Source organism: Anastrepha ludens, chromosome 6 (assembly GCF_028408465.1).
Source record: "Anastrepha ludens isolate Willacy chromosome 6, idAnaLude1.1, whole genome shotgun sequence".
NCBI classification, from domain to species: domain Eukaryota; kingdom Metazoa; phylum Arthropoda; class Insecta; order Diptera; family Tephritidae; genus Anastrepha; species Anastrepha ludens.
The window spans coordinates 20360438-20382219 of NC_071502.1; the positions used below are offsets into that span (position 1 = coordinate 20360438).

A 21782-nucleotide genomic window follows, 5' to 3' on the forward strand; every position below is an offset into this window, starting at 1 on the left:
ACATGGCGCACAGGTGTGGTTTACTGATGGGTCCAAGAAGGAAGACGACAATGACCACATTTCAAGAAGACAATTCCAAGGTGAAAACGGCCTCCATTTTCGGGTGAAGGTTCATACCTTAGAGCAATGTGTCAGAAACTGTCTACGTAGAGGCACGCGTGATGCCAATATCAACATTCTCTCTAATAGTCAAGCAGCTCTAAGATAGCTTCTCAAACCAATCAAGGTCGGTGTGAGAATGTTTTGAAATTCTCGATACTATAGCATCAAGAAACTTTGGTACTCTGATGTGGGTCCGGGACATGAGGGGCACGAAGGAATTGAAGGCAATGAAATTGCGAACACTTTAACGAAAAAGAGTGCAAACCTTTTCCTTCCTAGGTCCTGAACTTTCATCATCGTTATCATCATTCCTTCGTATACGTTGCAGAGCATAGGGCCAAGGTAAAATTTGTCCATTTTGTGCGATTCCCGGATATATTTTTCATTTGCTGCCAGATCATTGTTTTGTCCACAGCTTTGTATTCCTCTTCGAAGCAACGTGGCCAAGAACCCCTAGGTCTTCCTCTTCTGCGCTGTCTTTGGGGGTTCCAGTCCAGCGCTTGTCTGCTGATTTCAGTGCCACCTTTCTGTAGGGTATGACCAAGAAGTCTCCATTTACGTTCTCTTATTTCAGTTGCAATTGGTTTTTGAATACATCGTCGATGCGATTCGGTGTTAGATATCCAGTTGTCTGGCCACCAGATACGTAGAAAGCGTCTCAAGCAGCGGTTCACGTACACTTGAAGCTTCTGTACAATTTCCGCTGCCGGGTAAAGTGCCTTTCTACATGAGCGGGAATAACGAGGCCCAATCGAACACAGGAGATCCCAGGCGGGCAATCATAAACCTCAGCAGAAATTACATGAAACTTTACACAGAACTTTATTAATAGAACATTATAATTTTAACTACCATATGAAAAAAATCGGTGGGGTAAAAAATGTTTCTTGTAGCCGCTGTAAAGAGGCACTACGTCATTGTGGCTAATCAGCTTCACCGAAGGGCGAAATGTGGGTGCCTTCACAACCACTTTTAGAACTCGACATGTTGCCGGCGTCAGGAATAAATCGCCATATTTCGAAGAGAGTAGAAAATACTAGGTTCGTGCTTTACTTATTACCTAATTTTTCTACTAATCTAAAATTATTTAAATTTTGAAGCCTCTTTACGCACATTCGATATTACCGTATTAGCGGCCCAGTTTCGAGTTCGCTCGCTGCGCTTAGTTACCTGCGCGGAAACTAAAAAGAAACTCACACACACTCAGACACACACACACACACGTATAACGTGAATGTTGGTCATAACAATTCATTTGTAAACGGAAGCGAATTGAATTCAAAACAAACACCAAATAACAACCACAACTACAACAACAACCGGCCAAAGCATTAAGAGATAAACAGAAAATATACTAACCACCAAAAATCGTAGTATCGGCAAAGAGCAATTAAAAAGCCATCCAACAAACGCAGCTGATCAGCGATCGTGAACTTATTTATATGCGTATGTGCATGTGCGCGTGTGTGTGTGTGTGTTTCAAGCGCTGCTTCTAAACACTGTTAGCCACTCAATTTGAGTGAAGCTTCAGTTTTTCTTTTATTTTTCCGCATGCGACGCTTCTCTGGTTCGCTTTGGTGTGGGTTTTTTTTTTGTTTTTGTTTTGTTTTTTCTTTTGCTTGATCTTTGCTTTTTCCGTTTTGTTTTCTTTCATTTCCTTTTCAGTTTTGTTGCCGTTACTGTTGTTTGCATAAATTGAAAGTGCACGCGTTGCAATTGGTTTAGTTTAGTTTGATTTCGCAAAGCTGATCGACGCGTTGCCGGCTCGTGCTGAGCCCAAGTTACCTTAAGTGGCTTCGTTCAAAAACACTTGAGTTCGCGTGTATTTTCAAGTGAATTGGAATAACAACAGTGCCTCACATTCTATAAATATCTGATGCGGTCAAATACTTATGCAAATTTAGTTAATATTTTTTGTTATAATTTTTTATCTCATTTGTGAAACCGGCAAAGTGTGCAAATCTTCCAGAATGGCTGCTTCCAGTATAACCAACGAAGTAAGTGGATTCGCCTTAAGTGGAACTACTCGTGCCAAAGTGAAACTGAAAGTGAAGTGTAGTTAATAATTGCTTTAGGCGGAAAGTGGCTTCCCGTATTGCCAAAAAGTGTTTGATACTTTAATACAAATGCAGACGAATATCCACCACCATATTTGTGATTTCGGGAATGTAATAAATATTATTTTTCTCTGACCTGTGAATGCGCGCGAATCAAAATTCAATCGATTTTGGCTTAATTGGCCAATGAGCCGGCATTCGGATGAAATTTAGTAACAGCATTTTTTCATTTCTATCACTTGCCCAGCCATAAGTGGCGAGTTACTGAATTAGGCTGGCCGTACTAAAATCGAATATGTCCAGATATAGGGATGTATACGCGGAATATGCAAATGCGGTGTCATCATCTTCCATTAAATTAAGCAACTTTCATCTTTATTTTAAGCGAATATTCGAATTTAAAGTGATTACAATTTGCGGCTTCCACGAAAAATCCCACTGCCGTGAACAGCTTCCGCTTCACATCAAACGTAAAATTTACATTTATTGGCTAGCAAAAAAGTGAACTTAGGTCTTTGTTAAATAAATGAAACGAAATTTTTATTAAATTTTGAAAAAAAAAATTATTTATCTTTAAATTAAGGTCTGTTTAAAAAATACATTTTTTTCATAAAAACTTCGATTTATTTTTTTAACGAAGACCTTAATTTAAAGATTAAAAAAAATTAAATTTTTTTTTTCAAAATTTAATAAAAATTTCGTTTTAATTTAATTGAAAATTAAAAAAAATTAAATTGAAAATTAAAATAAAATTAATTGAATATTAAAAAAAATTTAATTGAAAATTATAAAAAACCAAATTTTCCAAAGGTTAATAAAAATTTGGATTTATTTTATTTTGGAACGAAAAACAAAATTTACATTAATTTAATATTAAATATTTTTCTTTTTGTTCCTTGTTTGTTTTCCAAAATTTAATAAAAATTTCGATTTATTTTCCTTAACAAAGACATTAATTAAAAAATTAATTTAATAATAAATTTAGAACTTTGTTTAAAAAATAAAACCAAATTTTTATTAAATTTTGAAAAAAAAATTTAGTTTTTAAACTAAAATCTGTTAAAAAACACAATTTTTAATTAAAAAAATTATTTATTCTAATTATTTATTTATTCTAAAAATTTTTTTTTCCTCCAAAAATTATAAAAACTTCGATTTACATATGTTTTAAGGAAGACCTTAGTTTAAAAATAAAAACAAAATTAAAATTTATTTTTTCAAAATTCAAGTGAAGGTATTTCATTATTTAGAAAATTCAGTACCACTTATTGATAAAAAACGAACATTAAGCTTCATTCGTATGTCCCTATATACTTATATATGTGTAGGAGTATGTGCGTGTATGTGTTACCTATACACACCAAAACAACTTAGCCGATTTTTTTCATACTTGGATGAGGGGCTTTAAAATGCCTAATGCATGATCAAAGCTGCCGTCGTACCAATGGTATGTCCGGAGACTAAAAAACCCACCCTCGCTTGGAACCGTCACCCACTCTGGAACCGCTTCCGCATTACTTCAGAGAGGCGTTCCATCTTCCTCATTACAATGCTCTATGTCTATTAGCCTGCGTCCAGGTTCCGCTATTTTATACGGAGAATTCTTTGCGCGAAACCACTGATGATCTCCCACGTTTCTTCGCTACTTAGAACCTTGTCGATTGCATTTTCAATCGTTATGTGACCGACTGCATTCACAGTCACAGCGTTCGACGTTCTTGTTCCCAACGCATGTATTGAAAGAATGTGGGTTCAGCGTCGTCTTCGTCGACATCTCTGTATATGCCTGTGGGGTGTTCGCTTTTCCTTATTTTGAATAGGTATTTTGTGGATATACCCGTGCCCCGTAAGCATTTGGGTTTTATAAAGATTAGCTTCACCGAAGTTCCTGCTGTTCCATGTGGCGACGTCTTTTATGAGTCTAGCCGTCCAACTGCCGCGTCTTTCGTTAATCCAGCGGTCTTGCCGCAGCCATAGCGTTTTAGCATTTCATCCCTTAATTCGCGTACTGAGGTTTGCTAGCTCTTTCTTCCATTCCCTCTTTCTTGAATGCCCAACGCTGTTAATATGATTAGAAGCTCTACGATACTTCTTCTTCCCTCAATCTTGCCTGCAATATGAGTTGCAATAGTTTATGTTTCGGGTTCCGAAGAATATGCGCCAAATATGAAGTTTTTCTTCGTTTGATGCACTTGAGTAGTTGCCTGTCGTTGTTTTTTTCAACTCCGTATTTATTTGGTTTTCGCCATACTGGAATTCGACCATTACTTTGGTATATATTAAATTTGCTTTCATCAGAAAAGAATGCGTTGTTTCAGAATTCATGTTTTTATGGAAATATGATTTTGTTGCCAAATTAAATCTTTTATGCTGGTTTGTTTTGCTTCTGTTTCTTCCTCGGAACTCTTGCGCTCCGTCCAGCTCTTCTAAAAGTATTGCACTATTCGGGGGGTCACCTCGATATCAAAGCTTTCCTTAAGCTCGGCTACAATTTCAGATGAAGGAGTCTTTGGTGGTCTTCGGTCATCTTTCTTGGTCGGCTCGATTTCTTCCAAATTTTTTTATATTTTTAAATCGTTTTAAAATACTTCTCACAGTATAGTGGCTTTTATTAACAATTTTTCTGATTTCTGAAAGTAAATTTCCACCAGAACAGAGGTTAAAAATAATTTTTCTTTCAGCAACAGTATTTTTGCTTCTCTTTCTACCATTTTCAGGCGCTTACTATAATTTTTGTAACACCCTTTTTGGGTGTTTGGCCGAGCTCCTCCTCCTATTTGTGGAGGGACCTACAGTTTCAAGCCGACTACGAACGGCAGATATTTTTATGAGGAGCTTTTTCATGGTAGAAATACACTCGGAGGCTTGCCATTGCCTGCCGAGGGGCGACCACTATTAGAAAAAACTTTTTCTTCATTTTGGTGTTTCACCGAGATTCGAACCTACGTTCTCTCTGAACTCCGAATGGTAGTCACGCACCAACTCGTTGGGCTACTGCGGCCGCCTATGGGAAAAAAACATGTGCGAATACTTCTTTTGCAAACTACATGGAATTAATTTAAATTTTTTTTTCTCAAAAAATAAGCAAATTGATATCGAATTTTGTAATAAAAAAACACTAAGTTGTAGTGTACTAAAAATGAAAAATGTAATTTGTTTAAATAAATAAGTTTATGCGCTATGCTAAATTATGTTTTATTATTTTTTTATTAATGGACAATTTTTGCATATAATTTGAAAACTTTTCCTGCATTTTCGATTCATATACATAACTAGCTATGAGGCCACCGCATGCACATTCCTTCCTCGTATATTAGCATTTATGTGTGCGTGCAAGCCCACCACATCCGAATGTTATCGTAAGATTTAACACATACCGTTACTTCCGCCCTACAGCAATATGTGTTTCGTGAGCACTCATCAATGAGTTGGCTTCCGCTCTACGTGAGGGATATGCGTTGGAAGTTGAGCTCATCGTTTGCTGATCATCGTTTGTCTATGCGCTGTTTGCTGATGATTGCTCTCAGTGCACATTCTGCACGTTTGCTGAAACTGAAGCCGATTATCTAGTTTTCAGCCGCGGAGGTGATATAATAGAAATATAAATAAACAAATAAATGATAGGAATATGACGGCTTTTGTTCATAGCTGCAGCCAAATTATTTATTGCATAATATTTCACAAATTTCATGCAAATACTTATATAATCACGGAAATTGTATTCAATGAAAGAAATTATAAAACGAAAACCAAAAGAAAGTGATAATAAGTGATGCGAAAATGTGAAATATGTAAAAAGTGGGCGAATATGAAATCAAAACAAACGCGAATCGCACGCCGCTGCCAATGGATTTTTGAGTACTTCATTACCAGCAAGCGGTAAAGCATAAATAAATACACTTGATATGGCTAGCTGCAAGCACCCCATAGGAAAAACTATCCATTTCCAACTAGTGTTCAACTAGTAACTTTCTTCAACAAACATGAGGTTTTGACGAACACACATTTCCATTTTGATAACAAAAACAGACTTATACTATAATTTTTTAGATTTTCAGTACTCAAAGTCTTCACAGAATGAACGAAATTAAGAGTATTTTTATATTTATTTTCTTTTTTTTGTGAAAACACATTTCATTCTCTAACAAAAACCATATGAATCCAACTTTCAAAATTTGTATCGGGTGCTGCATGAGAACTATCGATATCTATTAGTTATGGTTTCACAGCTGAGCATTGGCAAGTGTGTCGACATTTCTGTTCCGTTAAGTTTTGCAAATCATCATAAATCATTTAATGCCCGAGCAATACTTAAAAATTGTTTAACAAAGCGCACCAGTCGTTTTTCTCTCGTGTTAAGCTACGTCAGTTGCACACACACCAAGTGAAGCCAAGTCCTTCTCCACCTGATCTTCCTCTGTTTGCACCAGCTGGTATCACATCGAATACTTTCAGAGCCGGAGCGTTTGAATCCACTGGGACGACAAAATGCAGACAACGAAGCCCCCGGATCTTCGTAAAGGTGGTACAGTTCATTGTTCCATCGTCTGTGATGCCGTCGCCTCCGTGCAAAGATTCAAAAAGCCTGCGCAGAAACTTTCTCTCAAACAATCCAAGGGACGCCTCATCGGATGATAGAAATAATCTACCATAGTAAACTAAAAAAATGCGTATACCCTTTTTTTGTTCCACAAATGGAGGGACCTACAGTTTCAAGGTGACTTCGAACGGCAAATATTTTTTATGAATGATAGCTTTTTCAGGGCAGAAATGCACTCGGAGGTTTGCCATTGTCTGCCGAGGAGCGACCGCTATTAGAAAAAACTGTTTCTTCATTTTGATGTTTCACCGAGATTCGAACCTACGTTCTCTCTGGATGCCGAATGGTAGTCACACACAAACCCATTCAGCTACGGCGGCCGTAGAAGTTTTTGATCTTCAGTGACCGCTAGTAATAATTTCTGTAGAACCATTTAACCCTCTTTCTTCTTTAACAGCATTGAAACGCGGGGTGCATCAAAGCTTTCCTCACAATGCTCCTTCAAAGCAGTCGATCTTGAGCTTTTGCTTCGTAGTTACGTATTTCCAAATCCTTGAGATCGTTTTCTACTGCACCTACCGTTCGGTTTCTTGGTCTGCTTTTGGCCTTTACGCCTATTAGCTTTCCTGTCATGGCTTTCTTCACGGCACAGTCAGCAGGCATACGGGGAGCATACAGACGTTGAGCTTTAACAAAACGCACAGCTATATCGTTCTGAGTGAGTGTAGTTCGGAGTTATACTGGATTCTTTAGGTACAATCATCCATTCTTATTGGGCTGAAATTTTTTCTTAAATTTTTCCTTTTAATGCTGTCAATCAGCGCGCAGTCAGTAACTTTAGGAGTCCATATCTCACTTCCATACTTTAAGATTGGTCGGATAAGGTTCATGGTGCATAGTTAGATTTGTAGTTTAAACCCTTGAACTGCCTTTTTTCATTAAACTTCGTGTACGTATTTTAAAAAGAGAGTCAAAAAGACCCACCGGGTAGGCGTTAGGGGGTTTAAATAATCGATCAAAGAATTGTCATCTAAATTTTAGTACAAATCTCTGAAAATAGTGAGCGCATTTGAACTCTATGTACACTCAATACCATATTTCAAGAAAAGTGAGCGTATTCTCTTCCAAAGAGTTCAACTTTAATACAATTTTAATATGATGATTTGGAGCAATGTTCTTATAGCCTAGACAGACGGCGGTTTCAATTGGGATTGCTGGCCCAGTTAAGATTCTGCTGATTTGATTTATTTTAAAAAAATCTTAAAATGTCATTTCTCAGCCTTTCTTGCTCTTATGTTTAAAAGTTTCATTATTTTTCATTCACAATAGATACAGTGTGCCACTTAAGTCACCGTACTCTTGTTATATGTGAACAAATCACCCTATAACTTGGCCAAATTTTTGATAAATTTAAAAAACGTTGATGCAGGCTATGAAAACAGTATGTTTTCTTTTAAATAATGAAATAAAAATAGTAAGATTTCATACTTAACCGTTTGAGTGCGATTCGTCGATATAGCGACGATAACTAATTACTCCAAATTTGCGGCGCGTTGCTATAGCGACGATTGCATCACTATGCATTTGGCGTTCGGCTAGGAACGTGTTGAATATTATTTTGCGATATTTATAAAAAATTTATGTCATATAAAAGTATAAATTAGTTGAGACCGTTAAAAACAATTTTTATTTTTCGTTCAATATCGATATTTTGAAAATAAATTGCGCAAATGTGTAGTATGTAGTGTAAAAGGATCTAAAAATCCAAAGCGTTCCCGGCTAATATGCAACATTTGCAAAAAAGGTGTGCATGGTACATGTGTGGGGAACCACAAATGTGCCAAAATTTGAATAATAATGCCGGAACTTGTTGTAAAAAAAAAAAAAAGATGATATTAAAAAAATGTAAATAAGTTTTTCTTATAATCATAACTAATAGTTTAGTCTACAAAATAAAAATAAAATTATTGAAATATGTAATTTTTTGTGTCCTCTATGCTTATATTTGTAAAGCCATCATATTTCAGTTTTCTTAGACCAAATTTTGCTTCGCAATTTTCGTATGTATTAAAGAAAATCGCTTAGCACTCAAACGGTTAATGTAATTATTAATTAAAAACAAAAGGTGTGGAGTGTTGTACGCGAGGTACAGCTTGGAGTTCATTGCTTTGTGCCAATTTCTCGGCGCTGCTCTTTATATTTTTTTTTTTTTTCAAAATATCAATATACAAGTATTGGTCCATCACTCCGTCGATAAATTCCAAATTTCCGACTCCTGCTGCAGCCATGCAGCCTCAAACCATAATACCTCCGCCACCGTGTTTTACGGTTTTTATGGTATATTTTGGATTTATTGCTTCTCCTGGTCTCCTCCATACGCGGAGATGCTCGTCTGAGACAAAAATATTGTACTTCGACTCATCTGAGAGGATGACCTTCCGCCAGAAGTCAATTGGTTTCTTCACATACGATTGTGCAAACTCCAAGCGCTTTCTCCTATTAATTAGATTTACTTGCGGCTTCTTGCGAGGAGTGTAGGACTTAAAGTTATATGTTTTTATCGCTCTACGGACTGTTTCCGGGTGCACCTGCTTGTCAATGTTGCGACCTTACGCAATTTGCACTGAGCTACAAAACGGTCCCTTGTCCACCAGATGCTTTATTATGCGCCTGTCACGATCGGAAAGCGCAGGTGGCCGGCCGGATCTTATGTTATTTTTAATGCGCTCTTCGTATTTGAATCGCCCAATAACAGACTGAATAGTGGATTTGCTTCTACCCATAATCTTAGCTATCTCTGCATACGATTTTTGCTCCTTTGTGTGGAGATGCAAGATATTTCCACGATCATCGAGTGATAACTCTTTTCGAGGCATTTTGTCTATAAAAATCGAATATTTTGTCCAGCTCAAGCTAAACACGCCAACTATAATGAATTTACTCATTACTGCACACATTTTTCAAAAATCCCCGTTATTTCTAAAAGAACGCTGGCGCAAGACAGCGCAAGAAATTAAGAGTACATAGACTTTTGTTGACACACTTATCGCATTAGGCAAAATGCCGAACTGGAAGACATAGTTAAGAAAGAAACTATAATAAGATTCATTAAGTCTCAACGACTTAATTATGGCTGGGACATGTGGCTAGAATGCCATGGGAGCGATCAACGAGACTAGATCTTCGCCTAATTGGAGAAAGAAACAGAAGACGCCCGAGGAAAAGGTGGCTAGAAGATGTGGAAGCTGATCTTAGAAAAATACGCGTGCAATGTTGGAGGGAAGTGGCTGTAAATCGAGATCGATGGTAAGAAGCTGAGAAGGAAGCAATGGTTCACCAAAGACTGTGACGCTAAGAAGAAGAAAAAGAAGAAGAAGTTCAGTTGGTAATTCGCATTAGTTGCACTTAATGCCTAAGATAAATCTGAATTAAGTCGTTAATCACGATTAAGGCTATTAGGGTTTGACTAATGAGCCTGGATTCTACCATTTTCAATTAGATTGGTTGAAGCCCTGAAGAATAATATTAAATTTTTTCAATAGCGTCAGATCATTCGATACCAGCACACAGTTAAGATCTAGCACGTTTCACAGCCAATTTTCGTTAGTTTCCAACCAGTGTTGAATTCACCAGAATAGTACCAGTGTCCAGTTGGGAATCTATTTCAATAATTCAAGTTTTCCCAGCAGGGCATTTACATGCCGACATTTATACCCGTATATATGAAAAAAAGTAAAAGCAAATGCCTACACAAGCCACTACACGCAAAAAGTGACAACATGAAACATAAACAACAATAAATGCATTGAGGTACTTTCTTCTTCAATTTATACGTTTTTTTTTTTTGGCACGTTTCATGGAGTTTATTGTGTGAGTTTGTGTATACAAATACTCACCGCTGTCATGCAGTTCTTGTTGGTATTTTCCGTGTACATTCATTTTTTTTATATTTTATTACCACTTTTTAGTTCCATGCGGATTTTGCATTTACATTTGTTGGCCTTTATTTTCATTTGCTGGTTTTTGATTTATTTTTATTTCTTTATTTTTTTTTTTATTTTTTTTTTTTATTTTTTTATTTTGCGGTGCATCAAACATTCATAAAACACAGTTAGTTTTACAAACTAATTGCTGTACAGCAGCAAAAACAACCACAAAAGTTTGCCCATTGCAAAATCACTGTGTTATTGACTTGTCGTGGTTGTTGTTGCTTGGTCATCCATCAATTACAGTACGAATTTCACTAACTTGTCAAACCATTTTTTTTCTGCAAATATATTTTTTCGCGCATATGTACATACACAGGTGTGTCATAAATGCAATGGATGCATTGAAGCTTGAAGTTGAGCTATTCGAGAGGTCATTCAACTTCCGTGGGTATTAAATAAAAAACGAAAAACAAAAACTTAAAAATTAAAAAAAAATTAAAAATAAAAAAAATTTAATTCAAATAAATTCAAACATTTTTAAACCTTCATAGAGCTCTATAAAAATCCATAGATTTGATATACACCTGATTCTATTTTTACCCGATACGATACATTCGCAAAAAATTCCAGTAGAAACAAATTCATGAAATAAGAAAATTAAGTGAAAACAATATAAAAAAATATTTTTAAAACTCACTTGTTAATTTATTTCATGCTCACACATTTTAATTCATTTAATATAAAGGGGTTTCCAGTAAGAGGTGTTATTTTGATATTCAAAGAAAAATTATATTTTTTAATATAAATGATCGGATGTTTATTTCATTATAAAGAGAAAGGTATGCCGTTAATAGTGGAAAATAACATCTGGCAAATGACAACCACGACCACGCTTACAGGACAATATCATTTTCATGAAACTTTCCATAACCGAATTACCAAGTGGCTGCCCTATGTCCGCAATAGCCTCACGAACTCCATCTTTGTGGTCTTGAATCGACCCTGGGCTGTTGGCGCTGTTGGCGCAGACCTTCTTTTTCACGTGGCCCCAAAGGAAAAAGTCACAAGATCTCGGTGGCCAATTGTGATCACCTCTTCGAGAGATAACACGATCCGAAAACTTTTCCCGTAAAAGATCAATGGTTACGCTGTTTATGTGGCACGTAGCGCCATCTTGTTAACGTTCACCAGATCAATACCATCCAATTCCGGCCATAAAAAATCGTTAATCATCTCTCCTGTTTAACACCTAACACCTGTTATTGGAAAACCCTTTATTATAAGAAATAAATAATTAAACGGCTAGAGCAAAATCTACCGAGTCTCAGAGACTTTTCTTGAGACTAATTTAAACTCCTCTTACCTCTGCTTCATCGGGTTTGAGAAAGCATTCGATACTCTTACTCATGGAGCAATCTGGAAAGCTCTTGAATGCAAAGGAGTGCCTGTTATCACCATAAAAGAAATATACCCGGGCGCTTCATACCGCGTGAAATAGGAAAATTCTCTAAGTGGTAGTAGTATCGAAGTTCAAACCGGTGTTAGGCAAGGATGTATTTTATCTCCACTCTTATTCAACCTAGTCCTAGACCTAACAATGTGACAAGCGTGTGCGGCAAGCAGGGACCGGCTTGAAGACCTAGACTATGCGGACAACATTTGTTTACTATCGCACAAATACTCAGATGGATCCGCTAAACTACAAGCGGTATGCCATGCAGTAGCACAAACAGGTCTGAAAATTAACATAGCAAACACCAAAGTAATGCGGATTAACACCACCGAAAGGCAAGCCCTTCAAATTGCCGACACGCCGCTTGAAGATGTGCATAGAGGAATTTTGTTCCCTTGGGAGCATAATTTCAAAAAACGGCGGATCAACAACTGACATAGGCAACCGAATATCTAGGGACGCGTTGCATTTGGCATGCTAGACAAGGTATGAAGATCAGCCCACATCCCCGGTCACACAAAACTGAAAATATTTAATGCCAACGTGAAGTCGGTAGTTCGGTGTGGTATGGATCGAGAGACAGCCAGGTAGCTTGGTGTATCTCCTTGTGCTGGAATCTGGTGCTGCAGACTACCATGTTTCAGGCACCGGCGAAGTCGATCAGCCTCTGTCCATTACAGGATGTTTCGTTATGCAGGCTGAATTTTCCAGCCGTGGAACCAAAAATTCCCTCCTTGCCCACTCTGGCGTTGAAGTCGCCAAGCACGGTTTTTATGTCGTAGCAGGGGCAGCGCTCATAGGAACGTTTCACACGCTCATAAAAGGAATATTTGCTCGCATAGTCCTTTTCTTCCATCGGGGCGTGGGCGCAAATGAGCGAGATGCTAAATAATCGGGCTTTGATGCGGAATATTGCGAGACGCTCGTCCACCGGAGTGAACGACAGTACTTGGCGACGAAGTCTCTCTCCCACAACAAATCCGACACCGAATTTGCGCTCCTTTACATGGCAGCTGTAGTAGACGTCGCAAGGTCCTATGTTTTTCTTACCTTGCCCCGTCCATCGCATCTCTTGGATGGCAGTGAAGGCTGACTTACTCTCACGAGGACATCAACCAGCCGGACAGAGGCACCTTCCCCATTAAGGGACTGGACATTCCAGGTGCATGCCCTCAAATCGTAGTCCTTAGTTCGTTTGCGGGGGTTGTCATCAGTATAGGAAGTTCTCATCAGAGGCTTTGTAAATCTTTTCATTGGGGGGGATTTTTAAGTGGCGGGTCACAAACCAAGCACATAACCAGTTATCATGGGATGATTCGCCTGCTCATGTTGGCTCACTCCTGAACAGGTGTTCGGAGGCTACCCAGAGGATACTTGGGCTAATCTCGGAAGTGGTGAGCTGCTTGAACCATATGCAGAAGAATCGTCCTGGCCACTCCCAAGTGAATGGCGTTCAGTAACTTTTCCCACTTGCGTGGACTTCTACATATGGAACCATCCTCCAACTTTAAGTTAATTATATCAAACAGTTTTACATTTCTTTTAGCATGGGACTCACAATGATTTGACATACGCACAGCAACTGGTGTTTACAGTTAGTTTTCTTGCTACATTTCCATGTACTTTGTTTTGTTCCCGCGTTTTGTTTAGCTTTTCGCATTCTATTTTTGTGTTTTTTTATTTACTTTTTCCATTCTAACAATGGTTTGTTTTATCCAAGTGTTCACTATATGTAGTGTATATTGTATCCATACTCCACTGTACGTATGTATGTGTGCAGACACACATATTTAAGCTTTGTTAAAAAACTTTGCTGAAATCCTTTACTTCGAAACCCCAATAAAAGTTAGAAACAAATAAAAGTATTCAAAGTCATTAACATATTTCCCAATATTATTTTTACCCTTCGAGAAAACATAAGCAAAACGTCTAAATAAATGTATGCCATACACAATTCCGAAAAACTTTTGTGAATGACAAATTGAGTTGCTTTAAAGTTGATGGCATTTATCGCCGGTCGTGTGCATCAAAGTAAATAAAATTCAATATTTAACAGACATTTATTTGGAAATAGCAAAAAAGGAAAGTTAAAAGGAAATGGTCAGTTAGCTATGTTTAAAAATATATGTTTTTCTACCAAAGAACTGCCATTTACACACAAATGATACACAGCAGCTACACACCCGCATACATACACTGCGTTAAATAAATAAAACACTTGGGTCTTTTGACAAGTTTTGGCAATTTATTTATTTCTCAATTCATTTCAATCATTATTCATGGAAATATAGCTCATTTTCCGAGAAAAACCATACAAATTCAAGTATCGACTTGGTGCGAATTAAAACAAAAAAATTCTTAAAATTTCCATCAAAATGTATAACCTTTTAATCAGAATGTTTAGAAAATTCTTGGGTGTGCCGTTTTATCTCCCATTAAATTCTGTTAAAATAAAGTGTAAATTTCAAGTAACTAAGAATCTCGTTGTTTTTTGACAATTTCTTTCCGTCGGTGTTGTATGTTTTCTGGCATATATAGAAAGCTCCCAATTTTTTCTTCTCTTTACACGGGTGTCTGCGAGTGAAACTACTCATTCAGATACATTTCAAGATAAGCTACATAAAATCCTCAAAAACAAACGACAGTTAGAAGATTTACAAAATAAGACCACCTCCGACACTTTGAGCATCAATGCTAAGCAATTCTCTGGGTTCCTAGGATTACCTCCGACACTTTTAGCATCAATGCTAAGCAACCCTGTGGTTTCCTTTGAGCCCTAAAGTATTTAATGGTAGTAGGTGCTACGTTGAAAACAGTAGAGAGAGAGAGAGAGAGAAAAAGGAAGAAGATGCAGCTTAATTGAAAGTTGCAACGGGGAAATTGAAGAACTTGAGTCGCCGTTCATTGAAAAGGTGAGGTGAATACTGCTGAGCCAACCGCGTGGTGGTGGTGGTGATGGTGGTTTAGGTGTTATCTGGGTGACACGGCCCAGAAGCAACTAGTACAAAAAATGCCATTTTGGTACACCACTTGTAGAAGCACTAATATATTTCAGAATATTCACACAAAGTTACAGAGCCTAATTTTCAATATTTCCGTAGATACAAAGCCAAAGGTAGGCGAGCGTTAGGTAGTTACGCTGTGACCGGACAGCTATAGTACAAACTTTATCTTCTTTTCTCGACTTTTCATTTTTATGATTTCTTTGAATTGGCGTGCATGAATAAAAATAAACTAATGAACATTTTGAAATTAATCATAGCTTGTTCCCTTCAGTATTAAATTCTCTTCTATTTGAACTAACAAAATAGATAAAAAAAAATTTTTCCAGATTTTTATACCAAGTTGAAGTGATTTTTTTTTTATAGAAAGGCATTTTTTTCTTTAAAACCTCCAAAAAGTTGAAATTTTGGAATTTCTCTCAGTTTTCTTAGTTCATCTAGAATGAAAAATCATGATAATTAGAAATCCATTTGAATTTTTTGCTTTAGATGATAATTACGAGCTGTATCTTGTACGCCAGTTGGAAACTCCAGCGTTGCAGCGCTCTACTAATTTCTATGTTAAACATTTTTTTCAACTTATTTTAACCAGTACAACAATTTTTTATACTTTTTAAATGTTCATTAAAAGATAGAAAAAGCTTGGCAGTGCTAAATTAATTTTTTTCTTTAAAAAAAAATCGCAAAGAGATGCAATTTTTAGACCTCATAAACCAGGCTCCCCCCTTAATCGAACTATCTTGACTTGACTATGAATTTGCCCATGTCATCTATTCTGCCTTTTCTGCAATTTCTTCCCGTTTAACCATCGAGAATTCCCCCAGCGTTCTATGTCGTAGAGCACCCAGACTTGGGCACTCACACAGAGAGTGAAAGACTGTTTCGTTAGATTATTCTTGATTGCTGCTTCAACCTCTATCATTGTACGGCCTTTATCATCTTCCTGGCATGGCCTCCCAGAGGCTAGTAGCCGTTTATTGTTGACGTAATTCTGAATATATCTGTTCATCGCTTTCTTAACAACTTGTCAATTCTGGATTTGTAGAAATTGGGCCATGTTTGTTTAGTTATTTTGATGGTATTCGCGTTAGTCCATCTGTCAACTGCCTGCTTCTGGAATGGCGAGAAGTACTCCTTTTTGCGCATGCCTAGGGGACAGCCTATTTTTACCACTTCAGATTTGTTATAAATAGAATGCCCCTGTCTTGCCGGTTCATCAGCTCTCTCATTTCCTTCTACAAGTATGTTGCTATGACCAGGTAGCCAGCTGAGAGTGATATCTGTCGTGCGCACTAAATCATTAAGTTCTTCCTTTGCATTGCTTGACGATTTTTGAATTGGTTGTAGGTGACTTTAAAGCTAAGATGTCTGCATGACTATCTGAAAAAATACATACTTCCGATAGTTGTTGTGGATGATTTTTAATTGTCCTGCAAGCTTCCGTTATCCTCAGAACTTCTGCTTGAAAATTACTATTCCAATTTCCCAAATAAAATAGTACCTCAGCTGGCGTCTATGCTCCATTCGGCTCTCGGTGGAAAACGTATCGTTAAGTCTTTCTTGAAGTTAAGGTCGGGGGCTGTGTAGTCCAATCTGTTTTTGAGCAGCGAGTGCAAGTGCCGCGCTGCAAGTAGGGATTGTTTTAATGTGTAAATCTACTGGTAGGAGATGAGTTAGTACATTAAGCGCTTCAGTAGGACTGGTGCTAAGCGCTGCTGCAGTTAAGATACACGCTGTTCTTTTTATCTTGTTCAGCTTCATTTGGTTGTAGTTCTTTTCTGTTGCAGGCCACCAAACTAGTGCCACATATGTTAGTATTGGTCTTACAATAGCTGTGTAGGACCAATTTGATAGTTTTGGTTCGAGACCCCATTTTTTACCTAACATTCTCTTACACGTGTAAAGTGCTATATTCGCTTTCTTTACCCTGTACTCTACGTTGGACTTCAAGCTGAGTTTGGGGTCTAGGATAACACTTAGGTATTTCGCCTGTTGGGTTAGCGTGAGACTAACGTCGTTTAGTTTTGGGCAATCAAAGTTTGGTACCTTGGTTTTCTTAGTGAATAGCATCAGTTCAGTTTTTCTCGGGATTACACTTAAATCACAGTCCGTGGCCCAATTGCTGAGTAATACCAGAGCTCCTTCCATAATTTCACTGATTGGAAACATTCCTGAAACCATAAGCACTGTGTCGTTCGCATACGCCACTACTTTAATTCCCTTTCGATTGAATTTGGTAAGGTTATTGTTGACAACTAGTAACCACAGCAGATGGGATGAGACTCCTCCCTGAGAGGTTCCCCTGTTGACAGAGCGTTTTACCGTGCTGCTGCCTACCTCACCTATGATCTTTCTAGTTTTAAGCATGTTCTCTTGGTGAAAAGATTATTAGAGGTGTACTACCTAGCAGATCGTTATTCCGTTCTGAGCGAATTTGACAGATATGCCGACGTCATTCGTTTTGTGTTTCACTAAGCTAAAGCTAAATTTAAACGAATGACGTGGAATCCACCTGGTATCTATCATCCTTGGACAACATGAGTATTGCAGGCTAGACATTTTTATTATGGAGTATCACACAGCTGAATGAATTTTAGTAGTAGTAATAGCAAATATTTATCTACCCCTACATACATTTTAGGTGCGAAACTAAGTTACCGCTATTTTTTTGATGAAAATACAACTTTATTCTGAAAAAATGGTTACAAGTGAATCATTGAAAGTATTGCCCATCGCTGGCTACTACTTTTTTCCATCTTTCTGGTAGATCTCATATACCGTCGCCGTAAAACTGTTAATCTTTTGAGGCCATCCACGAATCGACCCATTTTTTGATGTCTTCATATGAATGGAACTGCTGGTCAGCTAGATCATGTGCCATCGATCGGAACAGGTAATAATCGGACGGCGCAATATCTGGAGAATATGGCGGGTGGGGTAGAATTTCCCATTTCAGTGTTGCCACTTAGATTTTAACTGGTTTGGCAAAGTGAGGCCGAATCACTTTTTCATGTCTCTCCGCGAATTGCGGCCGTTTCTCGCGCAGTACTCGGGGCCATCGCATCAATTGAAGTCGATACCGATCCCCAGTGAGGGTTTCGCTTGGTTTTAGGAGATCAGAATAAATAACACCAACTTGGTCCCACCAAATACATAGCATAACCTTGGCAGCGTGAATATTCGGCCGAGGCGACGACGTAGAAGTATGGCCGGACAGTCCCCATGACTTTCTTTTCTTTGGAATGCTGTATTGATTCCATTTTTCATCACCCGTCACGATGCGATGAAGAAAACCCTTCCTTTTTTGCTGCTGGAGCAGTTGTGCACAGGCGAAATAATGACATTCAACATCCCTTGGATTTAACTTATAAAGAACCCAAGTCCCCTGTTTCTGAATCTTTCCAAAGCATGCAATGCGCTTCAGCCGCCGTTTTTTCAAATGAAAGAGGAAAATCAACACTTTCAACAAATGACGATCATTCGGCACAAAATCAGACATTTTCACAAAACCAAAAGTATATGATGTCAAAACAAAATCACTAATGTGTCGAAGCAGTTTGTTTACCATATGTCTAGGCTTGGTTTATGCCGTTTAGGTTATGTTAGAATCGACTAGCACACATTGCTGGCGGCATCTATTTACGAACAGCGGGAACTTAGTTGCGCTCCTAATAGTTTACATAGTAAGTCCGAGGTTTAACGACCGTTTAAATTGCCATTAAATCAACCAACCATTAATTAATAATTAATGATTTATTTATTTTTAATATTTGCTATTCCTGTTAGTAAATCATCTCTCTAAAATAAACTACCTTAATATTTGTGTTTCTACTTTTTTTTTATGTCCAACTGCACCCGTCTATTATCAAAGCATTTAAAACACGACATTTTAATGCAATTTGTTGCTACTTTATTTTCTGAATTTTAATTACTACCTCACGGGCAGGAAATTTAAATTGACTGTAATACGCGTACATACAATTTATTTGGGTGTAGAAAAATTAAGAAGAAACATTTCGCATTTGGCCGCTGTAATGCACAACATTGAACACGTGACCCGTCATCCATCACTGCCAGCGTTGACAGGAGGTTAATGCAGTGCTGACATTCAATTTAAACAAAATACAAATACATACAAACATTGCAACAAATTAAAACTCTGCTATCTACAGACTCCTGTACTTGTGTATATTTGTATGTACATAACTACATAAGTTTGTAAATATGCGCACTCATGACCACATTTACAGTAAGGGTTTGAAATATGGACACTGAAAACTTATGCGTTTTACTGCTTATATCTTTTTCAATTAAATTTTGAGAGGTTTCTTCTAATAAAATGTATTCAAGCTAGGCGCATACTTAGAAGAAAAGGAAAAACAATGTTTCTATTATGGGGTTAGGAATTGTTGTTGTTGTTGTTGTAGCAGCATAAACATTCCACATACTTAAATACGGGGAATGCTGCTGGAGTGACAGTCCTTGGCCGGATATAAATCCGGGTCGTTTCAGTAACGTAGAACCGACTATCGTGGAAATTAGGCGTAGTCAGAGGCACGAGAAAACGATGATCTTCAATAATTTTTTTTTGCAAGTCAATTGCTTTATTTTACAAAAATAAAAACATAGCATTAATACATCACGACTTGATGATATTTCATCTTGACTTTAGCAAAATTTCAAAAAAAATTAATAATTCTAAAAGTTTTCGATGTTTATGTGAAGCCTATTTCTAAAGAAATCTTTTGCGATGGTTATCAATAGTCCTTGGAGATTCATCTAAATTCAATCGGACAAGAGAAATTAGTTTTATTAATAGATAATCTTGTGCCTGATTGAAGCTTTTTTTCAAAATTAACAATATGACGGCTTCAGAAAATAATTTTCAGATTTTCGAGAAAAAAAAACCAAAAATTACAATAATTATTTAAAAAAATCGAAATTTTTGAAAAAAAAATCCTTGGATAAGGCACGAGTTTTTTATGTTTTTCAAAAGCAGTAAAAATTTTATTAAAATCGACCAAGCAGTTTTTAAGTTGCATTTCAAAAACATAGTTTTGAGAAAAGCGCATTTAACGCTCCGGAGCGCCCGAGAGCCCTTTGTTAATTGTTGAATAACTCAAAAAGTATTTGTCGGATTCACTTCAATTTTTCACACAATATTTTTAAGATATTATACTTTAGGAAAATGCAAAAAAATCCAATTTTTTTTAATTCTGACTACCCCTAACCCCATAAGGAAGATAGTTGGTTGTCTGACAGGTCACTATTAATTAAATTACCATCTCTCAAAAATTCACATTGGGAATGAGACAGAGTATAAACTCTTTCTTGTGGATGTTGAAACGAAAGAGCATATATTGTGCTTAAAATGTGCTTAAAAATTGGGTTGATCGAATGGCCTACTGTAAAGCCAGTCGCGGCAGTCATTTGAACGATATTATTTTTCATTCATAATTGACAATGTTCAATCTTCAAAATAAAAAAAAAAGTTTGAAAAAATATTGATTAGTTTTTTTTTTTTTATAGCCGATTCAAAAAGCAATTTTTACATGGCCCACCCCATATTTGCCCTTGGTTGAAATCCGCGCTTTTCTGCCTTAACTTTGCTATAAAATTTGCGGGTTTGCTTGTCATTAAAATTTATGCACAGGTTCTCTATCTCCTTTTTCATGGAATTTCTTTTCTTTCTTTGGCACATTTTCGTTGCTGCGTGCCTTTTTTCAATGTATGTTTCTTCAGTGACACGAGTTTTCTTCAGCAACCATTTCTTCCTCGCTTCATTTTTTAGGTCAATCATCCTCTTGCATTCTTTATCGAACCATTCTGAGTTTTTAATTTTAACGTCGCATCCAAGTATAGAAGCAAAATGATCATATCGCATTTATTTATTCAAAACTAATATAAAATCTTCTTGTACGCAAACTAATGTCCGCCACTGTAAATCGTACGCTTACTCATTGAATCACGATTTGGGTGAAGTCAAGTAGTGGGAAAGCCGTACCTAGATTAGCTATAAGACAGTCATTGCAGCTTTACAATCTTTTCATGCGTAAAATTTTGTGATATCAACCATGAACTTTGCACAGGCCGCCACTGACAGCTCTAAGTTGGCTAAATACGAAATCGGTTACGCTCCTCATTTTATTTGCCATCTGAAAAAAATATGTATGTAGTACCTGTAAATATATAAATACATGCAAATAACATTTTGTTTATATTTTCTCAATGTTGTTCTTCAGTTCTACGCATCCACACACACATACATGCATACTCGCATACATTTATTTGATTATACCCTTAACATTCTGTGACAAGGTTGTGTACGGCAACCAGCGCAAAATCTAGGTGTGGTACTACTCGCATTGCACCAAGTATTTATTTGCTTGTCAGCGCGTACATACGCGTATGAAGGTGCAACAAAGGCTGCGAAGCTGAGACAGATGAGTTGAGACAATCAAACTGTGCGCTTGATTATTCTTTGTTTGCAGATTTCACCTCTGAAGTGAGAATTATTTTTCTTCACACGATGTATATATTTTTTTTGACAGCGATTACAAAGCAAAAGTAATTATTAAGTAAAAATGATATTATACCAAAACTGAGTTTAAAGGTGCAAAGATAGCAAATTGGCAAACCTTTTGGGTTGTCCTTCAACTCATAGTGGGCAACTGGGGCAACGATTATATGTTTGGAGTG

The 21782-nt window shown here is 37.1% G+C and overlaps 1 protein-coding gene across 2 annotated transcripts in view; it reads left to right on the forward strand.

Moving 5' to 3' along the window:
* LOC128867367 (probable serine/threonine-protein kinase MARK-A) overlaps positions 1 to 21782 on the forward strand; it is an 89341-nt gene that overhangs the window by 55741 nt on the left and 11818 nt on the right. Inside the window, exon 1 of one of the 2 annotated variants that reach the window (XM_054108519.1) lies at positions 1825 to 2099. The exons of the other annotated variant lie outside the window; for it this stretch is intronic. Coding sequence (XP_053964494.1) covers positions 2073 to 2099 — 27 coding nt within the window. The 5' untranslated portion in view covers positions 1825 to 2072. Of the gene's footprint in view, positions 1 to 1824; positions 2100 to 21782 lie in introns of those variants that run through there. 2 annotated transcript variants of the gene reach the window in all.